The 16,656-nt window shown below is 39.6% G+C and overlaps 1 protein-coding gene across 1 annotated transcript; it reads left to right on the forward strand.

Annotated features, from left to right (window-relative positions):
• Positions 1–1,971: 1,971 nt before the first annotated feature.
• tmdd1 (transmembrane and death domain 1) lies at positions 1,972–14,819 on the forward strand. The gene is made up of 7 exons (XM_068733646.1): positions 1,972–2,038; positions 2,419–2,610; positions 5,211–5,330; positions 6,156–6,308; positions 7,547–7,767; positions 14,365–14,373; positions 14,790–14,819. Exons 1-7 carry the CDS (start codon positions 1,972–1,974, stop codon positions 14,817–14,819), a joined length of 792 nt encoding a protein of 263 aa, XP_068589747.1.
• The last annotated feature ends 1,837 nt before the right edge of the window (positions 14,820–16,656 follow it).

A 16,656-nucleotide genomic window follows, 5' to 3' on the forward strand; every position in this document is an offset into this window, starting at 1 on the left:
GGGACTCTGAGGCGGACAGATAGCAGGGCTGGCCGAGGTGTCCGGTGGCAGCGGTGGGCTCGAGGAGGGCTGTGGTGGTGGGTGGGGGGGGGGGGGGGGGGGGGGGTTTAGTCTGAGCTGAATGTTTAGTCATCACTGATGACTAAACATTCAGCTCAGACCTGTGATAACGTGCCAGAGCTCAGGATTTCAACAGCAGCCTGAAACCCTGGAACCTCAGAGCAGGGCAGGCCTGGTCTCGCTCAGGCTCAAACTTTAACTCAAGAAAAGGGAGAGGCCAACACGGAATTCCTGTTGCACTCATTGCCACCTCCTCCACCTCGGAGGCTTCCTCATAAATCACACAGCCCCACTCGCCTGCTCTGCACCAGGTGCCAGGGTCAGCCACCATCCGGCCTCCAGCTTAACATTAAAAATCCTCACTCAGGGAAAACTGTAATGAGTCAGAATCACAATGAAATTCAGATCGGAAATGAACAAGGCTGTGTTATGTATATTTGTGTCTTATATTTCAGACACTTTCTGCAAGAATATCCCATGTGTTCTATCCTTCATTCCACCGGAGTCTGTGTCTGTATTAAACCAGATTTCAGTGGTGTGAAGTGTAAGAGACATGGGGATACTGCTTCACAAGCTAACACTCACAAATCTGGAAGGCATCCCATTCAAAAGTCAAAGAAGTAACTCAATTTGTTCCATTTTGACTGCATTTTGAATGTTTTTCTACAAGATCATACTGTTGTGACATATGGTACTATATATTTGAATGTATTTTCACTGCTATATCGTATAAGATATGTTTTCCACATATTTTCATCAATAAGATACTGTACTGAGCAACTCACTTATATGAATAAATATCTTGACCTTTTGTCCAGTTTGTCTTTCTTTCAACATCTCAAATCATTACGGAGCCGTTATACCACCCACACCCAACTTTCTGTGGCTGTCAGCCCCAGAGCGTGATTTTTTTTTTTTTTCTTCATTAGCCAAGAAGTAGGATTTCAGACTCAGCCCACACAAACAACCTTTACTGTTTGGCAAATGAAGCTTATTAACAATGTGAAACATGCCTGCACTGTAGCCCACACAATAATGCCATTTAACAGGTTTCTCTCTGCATCTCAAGAACTCCCAGCACACGTCTCTACAGCGGTGCACATCAAAGGGAAAGACAAACATAATAGTGCTGTTTTACTTTTCCATACCTCAGTTATCCATTGTATGCTCCACAATATGTGCATTACACACTTGCTATGCAAGTGATACAAGGCTGTAGACTAGGCTTCGTAGTTATTGTAAAGCTGACAACCAGACCTGGTCTGGATAAAGCCTCTGAGTTCAAAAGAATTTGAAATAAAGCAAAGTGAGGAGTAGAGACGATGTGCAGGCTGTGATAGCAAGAAGTTGACCTTTATATGTTGTGTGGTCTGGTTAACAGATGTGAACGTCACACCATGAACAGCTGTATTACTTAAAACAACTGTCACACATGTATAATCATTTTTTGCAATGCACCTCATATTTACATTCATCTCTATGTATATTCATTGACAATATCACATTACTAAAATTTGTAATGTGATGTAAAATGTTGCTTTTCACCGTTTCATATAATTGTAAATTGAATATATAGACTAAATAAGCAGTTTTATATTTTGAATGGGATTTTGTTATGATTTTTGGAAATTTTATAAAGAAACAATTACTTTACTAATCAAAAATGGTTGACTAATCCGTAAGAAGTATTACAGCCCTCGTGTAAATTTTCCAAAATGTCTATCATTTACAAATTGTCTGGGGAAAATAATGCATCCATAACATACAACAGCATGTATATATCTTGCATGGTGATTGGCTGTTTCAAAAAAGACATTCCACACCATTCAACACATTCTAAAACAAGTTTTGAAAATAAACTTCATATCCTGTTAGCAGCACCTGTATTGAGTCTACACTACTTCAGCTAACATGAATTTCTGTCTCTTCTTCTTCTTCTTCTTTCTTCTTCTGAGTTCGACCCTCGGAGAGGACACAGGTGAGAGCAAATGTTTCCACAGCAGATGCCATCAGCAGCCAGCGTGTTTTATGAATTCAGCTGACGATACTGACAGTGAGACTGAAATGGCTGACAACTTGGTTCTCTTTTTGTAAAATGTTGATTATTCAGTTTCTATTCTAAGGATATGACAGGTTCACACCACAGAAGCAGCACTCGCTAATTGAAAGCACACGCATGCTGCAGAAATGTTGTTAGGCACCAGCATTACGCTTCATTAACTGGAATTTACATTGTACTGTATGGTCATGCTGTCATGTGACGGTTGAGTACAAGCCTTGGTCCTGTTGGCGAAACTGGTGTTCTTCCTACAGTTATTTTAGCACTTATTGTAATTAGTGTGTTTTGTGGCTGATTAGTTGCAGACGACATTGGTGTCCATCAGCTGGAGCGTTTAGCGGAGTTGCTGACGTCTAAGGAGTGCGAGGACCTTGTGTTCGCCCTCTCTCACCCAGAGGAGAACATCTTCCAGCACATTGAGCGTCTCTCACCAGAAAATAATCAACTAGATGTTAAGCCTCGAGTCAAGAGAGACGCCTCTCCTGCTGCAGGTCCGTATACTCATCATCGTCTGAAACACACTTTTGGCACTGTAGATCACAGAAATGATTGATCTCCAATGTCTGTGTTTAACTTTTCTCAAGTAAAAGTACTGTTACTAGAGACTTTTTTACGAGGGATGCAACATCAGGCTTCACTTAAACTTTGCTTTCTTAACTTTCTCAAACAAAAATGCAGAACTAAATACATAGATCAAATTTCCTGAATTGTTGTTCATAATTAAAATAATACAATGCACACCAGCAACTTCAAAGAAAATCTTTAAAAATAAAAGGAATTACAAAATAAAATGCATCAACAAATTGGTCAAAACTTAATAAAAGTTTAAATAATATACACTATATCGCGTATAAACATAGAACTAAATTGAATATCTCGGCCCCATTGTCACCAATACCAGATCTAGATATTTGAGTCAGTATCGGCCCGATATCAGTATTAATGTATTCCTACTTTTTACTCAAGTAAAAGTAAAATTACTTGCGTAAAAGTGTACTCAGATAAAAGTAAAATCAGTTAAAATGTACTCTGAGTAAACATTACTGTGTTTAAAAAGGGGTTGGTAAGTTATATATATATGATAGAATAGAATTAAGTTAAAAAAATATTGTGAAATGGGATTATTCATATAAAATATAAAGGCTGCTAAATAAAGAGCATTATCATGTCAACTACACACTAGTGGAACAACATTATGCCGTCCCCAGGTGTGAACCGCACTAAAGAGCTCTTATGTCCGAGCAACAATAAATTCCTTTTCTATAGACAAACATTTGCAGTCTGCGCATCAATTACAAATAAACAACCACTTTTCTCAGTAAAACCGTAAGAGAATTAATCAGAAAAGAGGACAAAACTCAGATAGTTGCACAAAATAATCATCAATACACACAAAAAGAGCTACGTACACCACGGCGGATGCAACAAGCCTTATTTGGCTGCATAAATCGATTATCCTGCCTCTCTAATGGAAGAATAAAACATTGCCAAGGCAGCAAACACAGATGTTTACACAAACTCAACAGCAGTCCACAAACACATAAATTAAAGCAAAAACAGATCAATGCGCTTGTTTTCTTACTCACCAGTCTGACTTTTGTGTGTACCGCAAAGTCCTCCACAATCTGCTCCAGGTTCAGCCTCTTAGCTCTTCACTCCTAATGCAAAATGTAAGCAGTTCACTTCAGCCTCTCTGCACTGTGCTCCTCAAATTCACAAAAGTGTTGAAGCTGAGTGAGGCTCTGCGACACAGCTGTGACTGTCACGAATAGCAGAAAGGCCTCACACACCTCAGTGAGGGGAGAAGTTCTAAAGCGAATGTCGAAAGGCACAGTTGGCGGATCCATCGTGAACATATTAGCATTTACTATTTCATCTAGATCCATCATGATCCTGTCGTTCACCCAACTTTGTAGGTGAATTTGATTTGGGTCACTTGGCATGTTAAGTGGTGCATAAACTCAGTGATTAACAAAGATGTGACCTTTTTATTTTTTAACCGATGCCTAAACTGTGCCCATGGACGGAAAGAATAATTAGAAATTTTACTTGAGTAAAAGTGTAAAAATGTAATTAAAACGTAAACGGTTGGTCTGTTAAAATGTACTGAGGAAACATTGCTGCATTAGTTTTTGAGAGGAAACTCAATAATAAAAAAAGATCGGAAGATTCAATTGATTTGTCTAATTCTGTTACGCACTCAGAGTTCAAAGAGGAACCAAATGCAGGACACCAGGCAGGTTGATGCATGCTTCAATGTTACAAAGTTCGTTCCAGAGTATAAAACTGAGAGTGCAGGCTGAATAAATCTAAGACAAGGGAAAAACAAATACAAAAACTAACTGAGAACAAACCGGAATAGAACAAGGAACTCAAGTTACAGACACAGACGACCTGACACTGAACGATGGATAGCACACAGACTAAATACACAGGGACAGCTGGGTGATTGGACACAGCTGGGACAAATCCGTGCAAGGCCCACAATCACAAAGGAGGCAAAAGCCAAAGGCAGGAAGTAAAGCATAACATGACACATGAGAAGTGAACCTACAAAATAAAACAGGAAACACTAAACGTTAATGAATTAAACAAGGGCAAACCCGAAGGCTAATAGATGCAACAAAAAATAAAGATCTTATAACTAAGATTCTCTTAAAAGTTCAGTTCAGACAAAAAGCCTCTGGACACAGTGCCAGAACGTAACACGGATGACTGAAGCCTTACATTTGCTTCAGCTGAACTCTGGCAAGCATTTTTTTTACAGGAAGAGGACTGTGCATTTTGTCCCCCATCACTTACATTGAAATTGCTTTAGGAAGGGATTTCTTCAGGGCCAGTATGATAGCCAGGGGGAATAATTACAGTGATTGTAGCGTACATAAGTACATGTGAATAGTGTTTTCAGATAGACTTGGCAAAATGGGAACCTATGCTTTCTGAGCCATATGCCATTGGCTGTAATAAGGTAGAAATGAAGTCCACCCAGAGACTGATTCTCACACATCCAGCTCAGCTTGGGGAGTTCCTGGCAGCAAGCTGACTGTCAGAGACCTTCATGTCTGAGGGCCATATGTTTTGTGTTTACTAGATAGTGAGGCTCAGTGCCGGACGGCCCTGACAGACTGGATGCTGAAGTACGGCAAGCAGACCTACTACGACAGGCTTTCTCGCGCCTTGCAGCACATCGGCAGAACCGACATTGCCATTGGTGAGAAACAAGACGGAAAGAACACATCTGCCTTCTGGATTTTGAAATAGAATAATTCTGTGTGGTGCCACTAAGATAATGGGTTTCAAATTAAAATGGTTCACTTTTTATGTACGGCACAGTGTCGTCTCAGTGTGTCCCTTGACAAAAAGAAATTGGAACAAAGGCTTATTTGGGTACGCGTCGGTGTATTTTCAAAATTGGTTTATTTCGGTCAAGAAGGCCTCCTCAAGACTCTAACAACAGTGCGTAATTGCTTCATTACTTTGAGATTTGTTTTAATTGGAACTTCAAAAGTGGCATATTTTGCACACTGCCAGTTTCTGGCATGCGTTTCAGTCCAGTGTGCACACAACGCCACAGCCGAGTGGCGTTTGATAGAAGGAGGTGTAAATGATCTGACAGAGGACTCAGTGGAGCTGACACCAGCCACAGAACAAACCATCTGCTCCTTTCATTAGCAACTTTGGAGTAAAAAAAAAAAGACAAGGAGAGGATGGGTTGAGATGAGTTATAAGACATGAGGGGGGCAGTGGTGGCTTTGATGAAAACGACTGTGTAGATGCAGAATGCAGCAATTATCCTACACTTGATTGCAGTTCTGAAGAGATCTACTCATACGTAGAAACTTGAAGGACTCATTCTGTTTTATTCTGAACCCAAGAACGGCTTGTTGCTCTCGTGCCAGAACTGATTGTGTTTAGTGCGAGAAAACTACAATTAGATTCAAATGTTCACTCTTTTCTTAATGAAATACATGCAAGTTTAGCATTTGAAGTGACAGAGATATACTTTTAGAGCGGCAATGTGCTTGTGTTTTTACAGAAGTGGGGAAGAACATCAACCAGGACAAAGTCTTGGGGATTAAACTCTACGTTGAAGATTACCACAAATTTGTCAACTCTTTAAACTCCCCACCGGAACAATCAGACTCAAAAGACCGAGAGCATAAAGCCCGGAGGGTCAGAAAAAGAAGAGGTAATGTATCCTAAAGCTTGAAAGAGTCACATTAGTTTGGCACACTATTAAATAGAATTAGTGATGGTGAACCGATTCTTTACATTTCCAAGCCCAAGTATCTTTGGCTATTGATGTCAAGAGGAGATTTCCGGGTTATCCCTCTGGAGACTGTCTGAATGACAAATGATATAATGTTCCACTGAACCCTGATTCTATTAAGTGTTTAGATGAGATGCCCGATTAGATTGGTGGCCGTAGGCATGCTTCCAACTCATTACTTCTCAACATCAACACTCTCACTATATGAGGCGTATTTCCCAGGATACCTAAAAATTAAAAAAAGTAATTATCACCTGTCCATTTTTTTTGTATTCTCCCGGGTTCTTCATTCAAGTTAAAACTTGACAAAAAGGCTCCCACAGTCCTTTGAGATGGTTACATGGGGTTCACACTCTTTTCTAAAGATCATTTTCCAGGAATTTTCCAGTTATGATCTAGCTGGTATGACAGGCAGCGATTGAGCCGTACACTAATATATCCCTCCCTGTGGAAGTCTGATTTAACAGAAGCGCAGTCTATGGCTGTAACTCATCAATGAAATCAATCCCTACATGCTTAGAAATGATGACAAATTGATTCAAAGCTGACTCTTATCAGTCTACTTAAGCCTATTTAGTGATATTAAGGGGAGTCTTTCACAAAGCCAATCACACCCACAGTGAGCTACCGCTACAAAAATCCATGTCATGTTATGGTCCATTGCTAAATGCTATCAACGTTTTTAAAACGTAGCATTTACCAGTATATACTCAGTGTTTTGGGCTCCCATTAATTGTTTTGACCCTGGCTTCCAAATCATTATTATCTCTCTCAACAATGCCCAACACACAAAATTGCTCCAATTCAGAGCTGAATCACAAACCTTAAATTGCAGGCAAAACAAGCCAGCTAGCGCTTCAACTTTAGCAACGGAACCAAACACGCTAACCAATTTAACGGTATTGAACCATTTAAAAGAAGTTTGGAAAGCAAGTAACGTTATGTCATCCAACATGCACAGGCTACCATGAGATGTGACTTTAAGACCAGTTTGATTTGCTCTCTCATTGTCTACCATTTAATTGTTAATATGATCTCGAAGTAGCTCTAATAGATAGCCTAGTAGTTCATTCTCAGCATTTTCTGTGTGTTTTTAATGATTGTAAAATTGCTTTACGGTTCCTTTCCTGTTTGTGCTGTGTGTGTGTGTGTGTTAGTGAGGGATCTGACATGGCGGGACTTGGATCTGATTGTGGAGCGGGCTCCTGTCGGTCTGTACCAGAAGGGGCCTTTGGATGTAGCTCTGCCCCTCTTGTATGGCATCCTGCTGGGCTTCGGAGGGACCTTGCTTGCAGGCGTCTCTATACTTTTTGTCGTCATACACATCTCCCGTAGAATCCAGCAGAGCCGTCACCCCAGGGTCGCCAGCAGCAAGCTCGTGTTTGGAAATGCAGGTCAATGGAAGTCATAGGCTGCAATATAAGCAGCTTATGGATTTGAGTTAAAAAGTAGTCAGCATTACGCCCTAGTACATGAACAACTGGTATGCATACATAAATAAAGGCAAAAAAAAGACTTTGTACTTGTTTTTCAGATGCCTCTTTTATGGAAAAATGAAAATGCCAAAATCTTCCAACCTCTTTGTCCACAATAATCGAGCCAACACAGACACTCAATATCGATTCCACCACACCACAACTAATTATGACAAACATGACAAGAATAATGCCATTTCAGATAAAGTAATTATCCATGCTGTGTATCGTTACGCTGGTAAGCCTTATTGTCTCGCCAGTGGGTAGATGACTAGTGGTGTGACAGATGCGCTGGAACCCAGCCCTCACACCAAAGGTTGTTCCGGTGTTACTGTGATAGTGATGCCACTTTCCATTTCCCCTCCAAGTGACGGCAATGTGCCCGTCTGGCATCGAAGAACAACTAATTATCCAGCCTGGCGCCTGCTTCCCCCGGAGCCTGCCGATACCTCCACAGGCAATCCAAAAGACTAATAACAATGACAATGCTAGCAGACAATGGAGCAGTCTTGGTTGTGATGGCAGCTTCTGGCGGCTGACAGAAGCCAAATAGAAAACACAGAGCTATATATTTTTAACGTGTGAAGAAGCAAGGGTTGTTAGCAAGCTGAAATAACTCGATGTGTGAGATGCTGCGGCGAAGTAGGTCCAGGAACTGGCCTCAGACAACAAACTAAATAAAAATGCCCATATCAAATTAACTTTGTGAACATGTGTGGGCTTTAATTAAGAAAGTGATTTGCTCACATTTTCATATACTCTGATGAGTATGTTTCATAATAGCGAGACAGAAAACAAGCTCATGGCACTGGGGTACTTTCTGGCTTCTTGTTCCCAGTTTCTTACGCTATCCCTACTTTCTTCTTCGTAATTAAACTAATTACTTCATTATACAAATCTGGCCTAATGTGCTTCAGGAGGCAGACAGCTTGGATTAACAGTGGCACTAAGCAGCAATTACAGACAATTAGTTCATAAATCAACATTTAAACAAATTATAGTGCCAAGCAGAACTGTATGAGCAACGCTTTGAAAGGCCAAAAAGACATCATGGATTTGAGTTTTGAGTCAGTACCTAAATAATGACCGATAGAATAATGCATGTTCTTCTTCAATATTCACATTGCTCTTCTTTATTAATAATCAAATCCATAAACCAATGTATTTGTATAGTGGTAAACCAGTAACATGTAGTGATGACATTTTGTGACAGTTTCTTTATATAACCGTATGTCTTTAGGTCTGGGGTAGCCAAACTACAAAAAGAATGAATTGTTAGAAATAAGGTAGAATATAGCTTTATTACATATTTATAATAAATTTAAATAAACGTATAATAAATTGACCTCATAACAACACGAGTGAACACTTAGGCCTTGCACTGCATGAGAGTTTAAAAGCATTGAATTGATTTAAATTAAATTTAAGCGCAGCACTTTTTTTAATATGTAGGCACACAAAAAACTACTGTAATGTAACTGGTAAACTGTTTTGCCTTGTTGGGTATATAATGACAGCCACTGTACATGATCCACAATCAAAAATGATTGGCCACGCCTGCTTTAGGACAACATTGTGTTTCACCTTCATTACTAAGCTTCCCAGGTGGCGCAGCAGAACTCTTCACAACAAAACTTCCTCTGTCCTTCAGTTTTCCCCTGCTGGCTGTTAGGATCCTGCAGGTGCTGACTATGACAGGTTCACCTGCTGTGGGCTCACCTGTATTTCTGTAACCAGTGGAGAGGAAAGCCAGAGTACCGTATGCCTGAATGACTCGCAGAAACAACATGCCACTTGGGGCCTACATCATAGTTGTGGCACTCCTTAGCATAGCCAAGGTCCCACCGGGGAGCAGCTCTTAGTGGATAAAGAAAACTATAAAACACCTCAAGCATGTTGAGGCACACTGAATAACTTCAGAAACATTCAGTACAGTGCACAATTTCATCTTCTATAGAGTGGAGGCCTGATCATGTGATTGTCTGCTTCCTGGCCCTTTACGATGCATTTCATTCACAGGGCACTGAAAATGAGCACCAGAATAGGCCAATGTTCATTTCAAGCCATTCTCATGCAAAGGGATGAAGCAATCACAGGATTCATGGATGAATAGAGAAAGAATCTGACATGAAATTGACATTTACAGCCAAGGCGAAGCCAACGTGTGAGGGTACGGTTTCCAGGCATATCCATTCTCATGTAAAATAGGAGTTTTTTTTCTTCTTTTTTTTCAGATGGTTTCTTTTGGGTTTTTGCAGAGCAGCACAGCCGCTTATCACACTGGAATGTCTGAGGAGGGCACATCTGTCTCTTGTCGTTGGCTCAGCTCAGCATAAGGAGTCAAGTGTTTGTCTGGATGAAAACGTAGATGGACGGATGCGATGCGTGCCAAGAGGCCGCTCAGACAGAGACGCTGTGTCCTTGATGTGCTGAGGCTGAGCGTTCTGCACCGGGGCCTCTGGGGTGTGCTTAGTGTCACTGAAGGCTTTAAGTTCCCCCTCCCTCCATTTGCATCTTCATTCATCTGCAGGGCCACTGAGGTGCTGCAGTCCCCGCTCAGCCATCACTCTCCCTTTTGCTCAATATATATGGATCACAGGAAACAAGATCACAACACCAGCTCTTTTACAGTCATACTTTTTTTTAATCGCCTCAGCTCCAGCTCTCACAACTTTGTGTTTCATGGTTTCCTTGGGGGGAATCTGAGTCTTCTTCAAAGTTTTCAGTGCTGATCAGAGGAGAGCGGCTCCGTGGGTTTACAGATAAAGCCACAGTGCCATCCTGTGGTCATAACAGGTCATTACGGTAGACAATCAACAGAATTCTACTTATGAGCAGTTTTTACCTCTTCTACTTCAATCCTCTTTGACATATTTTTGTCTTTTTTAGGGGGGGCGGTAGCTGGTTAACAGTATATGCCACACAGAAGTGGTACACATCATCTGGGAATCTGAAGATTAATTTGAGAAGCAGTTCAACACTGTGTGTAAAAACATTTCTAGTTTTGCATCTCTAATAAACACTGCTTTGCTCAGGTGTCTATTGAAATGTTGAAAGTATAAGGGCTTAGAACATTATACAACTAAGTATTTGATGGCCATTCCCATGCTGATCTACATCTCATAAGTTGTCGCTGCACAGACGTATGATACCATTTGTTACACAGATTCAGGGCAATATTTAAGAAAATTGATTTAAAAACTCCCTCCAAAATACCACATTTAGTCACTAAGACATTGAGGAACTCCCAAAAAGTCATACTGTGATTTGGTATCAAAAACTTTTGACACTTTTGACTTTTGCATTTTTTCGACGATTGGATGGCGAGAACTTGGCAACCCTAGGTTCCTATTTGTGGTTGTAAAGTTGCACGTGGCTATGATTATCTATAAGTCAGAACAGGTCCTTCTATACAATGACATTGACTTTAAAAACATGGTCTGAATATGTGAAATGGCTACTATGGAGACTATTATCATCACTCGTGAATACAATTGGGCTGATTGGCTCCACAAGAGAAATAAAAAATGTATACTGCATGCAAACATTTTATATGTATTTGCCCCAGACTTCATGGGCATCGCAGGTACCCATATAACTCATTTTCATACACATATCTTGAGGTTAGAGGTTTCGGGGCCCCTGTTAATACAACCATGCTGATTTTCCCTCCATAAACTTCAGAGCGTTATATATGAGAAGATAATTTCTGCTGTAAAAGCCCAACTGCTGGAATATATTCAGTGAGTAACATTTTTTACTCTAACACAAACATATTTTCCAAACTGACATATACTGGATATTGTTTTTTATTGCTTTACCTATAAGAGCAGCTGTGGACGGTTACAGCGTGAAGATTTGTAGCCGTTAAATGCAAGAGAGAGGTGAGTAGATGGTCATAACGTGGTGCAGTTAGACAGCTGCTTAAAAAGAGCAAAGCACAATGAATCACCAAGCAGTGCTACTGTCACAGTAACGGGAAAATGCTTCATCAGCCTAAACATGTTTAAAGGCCAAAGCTGTGAGTGGAATGTCTTGGGTACTTGTGTGCATGTAGATGTGCAACCAAAAGACATTTGCATTGCAAATTTCCCTCTTCCAATGCAAAAAAAAGTTGTCGGTTTCTGCTTTAGGCATAGAGCGCATTGTGTTGAAGTTTTACACATTTAAAGAATGAAATATATTCATGTTTTGTAATATTATCACACACCGTTTAAAGTGCAGGCAATATGCTTCGTGTCAATCTTCATGCATACAATTGATGAGTTTGATTTAGCTGCAATTTAATAGTTAATAAATCACCATCAGGGTTGAATTTGTCTGCTGAAAGTGAAGTCATGATAGAGAGGTAAACAAAAGCAGTAAAGGGCTTTGGATAATGGCTGCCTGGCTTGCCTGTTTTATTGAGATAAAAGCAGAGGTTACTCCTCCGAGCTTCAGACAGGTGCTCTGCAGACAGAAGTACCCATGGGACACTAGACAATGAGAGAGCAAATCAAACTGGTCTGAACCACACTTTTAGTGAGAAACACTGCAATTCAAACCCACCAGTTTTACCTCACCTCACAGAGGAAACAGCTATAGTGATCGTGGTTACAGTGATCTACCGCCTATAGGGATCAAAAAGCTTTGGACAGAATCATTCCTGCACAAAAGCTGTTTGAATAATTAGCTTGTACTAATCAAGTAGTCTGCTTACAGTGTTCATTTTGGGTACATTTTATTTTTATATTAGGCATTGATGGCCTACAGTTTATTTGCAGCCCTGTTCAAATTATATAAATGCACTGTATTGAAATGCATGTATTTATATACTTTATAAACTGTAACCGTATTATTTGAATTATACACAGTACAGAAATTTAATTTGTACTGTAATTTGAAGCTCTGTTTGAAACAGCTGTATTGTGTTAATAACATTCAGTAAATAGTGTTTTGTATTCATGTAATAAAATAAATCTAATGTCAATTAGATGGTTATCTGCATTAGTTAAAACAGTTATAATGATCATCCCCTTCGTGATCAATTTGACCTGGACAGACGTGATCGCTGTAAGAGGTGTCCACTGTATTTTCCGTTTGTAAGCTTTGTGTTTTGAAATTAATGAGTACCATTTGGAGAACCGTATGGAGAGTTTTCATGTAGAGCTTGCTGGAAAAGCTAATTTGCAAATGTTTGTGTTAATGATTCTGATATAGTTGAAGCACGGGGCAATTTCACTAATGCTTGCGTGGTTAATGGCCTCAGCCTGCTCTGCCTGAGAGACATTTGTTGACACTCGGACACGGCCGCTCTTTGTCTCTGAAGTCTCCTTCAAGTATCAGCTGAGCCACACTCCTGACAGTTCAATTCTTCAAACCTGACTTTTATAGGATGTCAAGCAGTAAACTGATGCTTCTCGTAGACTTTCAAAGCAGCCCTTTAACCTCACTGTGCATGTGTCCAATCATCTCTTCAAACAACCCTGTCTCCTACAAAAACATGTTAACATACGGGGTTGCTGTGGTTGTAACCATACATTCACAGCTATATTGGCATCCTGTCAATGTCGATGAAGATCTTGTTAAATAATTTAAAGACAGATTGTTCTATACGGGAATATACAACGGCAGATCATGAGCTCTGGTTCACCGTATTGCATCAAAGCTTGCCCTCTTTTATGTCCTTCTTGGCTCCCAAGTTTATCAGGCAACATTCTTAAAATGAATGAAGTAATTGTGCACAAGCTATCAAATCATGATTGTGTAATAACACTCACAACACCCCTGATGACATGTTGCAAAGCATCATGCGGCTTCCTCTTATGCTGCAGTGTTCTAATGAGTTCCCTCAGCGTTGCACCACACTGCGTTGTTTTTGCGTTGTCTTGTCTAATTTCCCCGCTGATACTGAACGGCTCAGTAAGGAGCTCGTATCTGTAGTCATCACACTGCGGTTTTCATCTAATAAGAAGACAGGAGAGCAAACAGTACCTGCCGCACGGTTTAATGAGTTGATGCGATGACAAAACACCTCACTGATGACACTATCTGTCCAACACGATAGCTGCAAATCTCTCTTTGTCTTGATGGCATGTTCTGAAGGAAGGTCAAATTTGTTTATCTTTCTAAAGCGTTATCTTCTTACGCCAGCTTTGGTTTTCATGATACTGTTAATGAAATTCAAATTAATTCCTTTCTTCCCTTCCCGCAAAACAAACATACTAAAAGTATAGAAGGACATCTTGGTGTTTTGCTGCAGCAGCAATTTCACATTTTGTTTGTAGTTTTTAATCATTCCATAAAGGTCAGTATCTTTAGAAATGATCAACACAGTGACTTCATTTTGATATTAATATGAAATGAAGTCATTACATCTAGAGAAAAACAAAAATTGGCCAAGCAGGTTGCGCAGTATTTTCAATCAGACATGGGGTTGCGGCTTCATTTAACTATAAATAATTATGCATAGAGTCAGAGACGCAGACTCAATCATTGTATGCCTTAATTAATCACCAGAGATTGTTGGTGTATTTAATTGCTGTTGAACTACTGGAATGAGACAATGCGCACATTAATTAATACCAGCTATCAGTGGTCAGATTTGCCCTCAGTAACTTCGTAAACAAACCCTGTCCAAAGACAATTTGCTGACATTGCACAATCAAGATTTATGATTCCCTGGCTGCAAACTGGCTTGTTAATTAAGCGAAATAGATCCCCAAACATAAGTCTAGAAAATGCATATGCAAAGCACCAACTGCTATCGCTTGATCAATGTCAAACAGACATTATTTCAATCACCAGAAACGGTTTTGCTTGCTCTGTCATACTCATTTACTCTCCCATACAAGCCCACAGTCCATTTCTGCAACAATCTTTTGATAAGAATTGCTTCCTGGCTCTTTATTAAAATTAAATCTTGATTGTGAAAAGGTCAAAGCAGAATATTCTTCTCAGGGACAGCTCTTCATAAAAGCAGGCCAGCTCTAAATGACAAGGTCCCATGACTCAATGAGGAGATACCCTCTGACACCATGCAATTAGTCTCAATAGTATGAAACCACTGGGCGTGTAAACAAATTTAATACATAAATCTCTACGACTCAAATTTCTAAAAAGGGACCTTGTTAATTAAACCATCATGGTCAGTGAATGTGCAAGAGGTGTAAAATTAATTTTTATATGAACTTGCAATTACAAGAATTGAGAAGCTAGTCCATTATAATAATATCTCATTTGAAAAAGGTTTTAGCTGGAACCATTTCATAATTCAGTGTAATCATCATTTGACCTCCAGAAAGGAGAGTTTTTTGGGGTTTTTTGCCTATAGCTTTAGCGATAAGGGTTAATTACATGGCACAATATCAGGAAGGTCAAATTCAAAGGCCTATAGTTGCCTACATTTAGATAAAATAAACACATAATAAATATATACACCACAACTTTAAATGTAATGGCAGTAAATAGCAGTAAAGAAGGGTTGACCAGCAATTAATTCCCTGGTAACAGAGCGCTGAATGAATTAGTCTTAAAACCCTGAAAATTTGTTAGCATTCCGGTTCCCTTGTCTTAAAGTCAATGGTTATTTTGAATGTGTTTTTAATTAGATGACCAAAATAAGGTCTGTGGTCCAGAGATTTTATCGTTCTGTTCTACGATGGAATAAATGTCAGTAAATACCCCTCTGTGTCATTTAAAGCATTAACGTGTCTTAAAAAAGGCGGTTGCTTAAAAAGTGGCTAACTGAGACTAAACCTTTTCACAGCTATCACTACTGCGCCTCTAGCTTAGTGGTGATGACGTTGAAGTAATGCGACCGTGTTGAAGTATATTTATACGTTAGCTGTTTATGTGAAGATAACTTTGATGAACAAAACTTGTAAGTATCATAAATATATGTAACGGCATACAATACGTGTGCCTTATTAATTTATGTGCAATACTGCAATTTTGGAATGACAAAGCTAAATGTTTTTCCAAACATGTAATATTACTCTGTAGCTGTCCTACCACCACCTCCTGCAGCTGTGGGCAACTCCTCTATTTATTCTGTGCATTGCATTGTGGGACTACATAGTGAATACTAGATACTGAATTGTAAGTCGCTTTGGATAAAAGCGTCTGCTAAATGACTGCAATGTAATGTAATGTAATAGTGTACATCAACAATACACTCAAAAATCAAGATTTTTTAGAATGCATTGACAGTTTTGAATAATTCATTTTGACATTTTTTTTCCAGTTTGAACACACCTGTTAGAATTAGTATGAAGTATTTAATTCACATATGTAGCTTATGTTTATGTATAACTGGGTATGTGAGAGTCAAGTTCTCTTTTCTTATACAGTCAAACATTTAAAGACAAGAAAGGCATGAGCAGAGTGGCATAATGGCTCATAACCATGTGACAAACCATGGTCGAACTGTTTCAATCTGAATATTTCCCTAATTCTAATTAATTAAATCAGGCCCAAGCAGCAAAGGGCTTCGACAGACGGTCTCAAAACAATGAGGGAGAAAAGAAGGAAAAGGAGAAGCTGCAGTTGATGAAATTAAACACACACACACACACACACACACACACACACACACACACACACGCACACACACACATTAAGTGATGAGAGACTTCCCCAGAGCTCCAAATTAAAGCTGATGGCCATAGAAACCTTGTAATCACTTGTGGTGCCAATTTGCTGCAGAGAAGAAGGAGAGCAGAGGAGCAGATGTGTGCCAGAATACCTTAGGATGATTTCTTAATAGCTTCATAAATCCATTCATGCATCACAAGCATACCAACACTGCTGTC

The sequence above is a fragment of the Cebidichthys violaceus genome, unplaced genomic scaffold (assembly GCF_023349555.1).
Source record: "Cebidichthys violaceus isolate CVI_PGR_0920_01 unplaced genomic scaffold, fCebVio1.0.p SCAF_6, whole genome shotgun sequence".
Classification (NCBI taxonomy): domain Eukaryota; kingdom Metazoa; phylum Chordata; class Actinopteri; order Perciformes; family Stichaeidae; genus Cebidichthys; species Cebidichthys violaceus.

Bases quoted from the DNA above. Each gene is read 5' to 3' on its own strand.
- tmdd1 (XM_068733646.1), top strand. From the start codon at position 1,972: ATGAATTTCTGTCTCTTCTTCTTCTTCTTCTTTCTTCTTCTGAGTTCG. The intron at 5,331-6,155 runs GTGAGAAACAAG...GTGTTTTTACAG, and splicing joins CAGAACCGACATTGCCATTG to AAGTGGGGAAGAACATCAAC. The intron at 6,309-7,546 runs GTAATGTATCCT...TGTGTGTGTTAG, and splicing joins GAGGGTCAGAAAAAGAAGAG to TGAGGGATCTGACATGGCGG.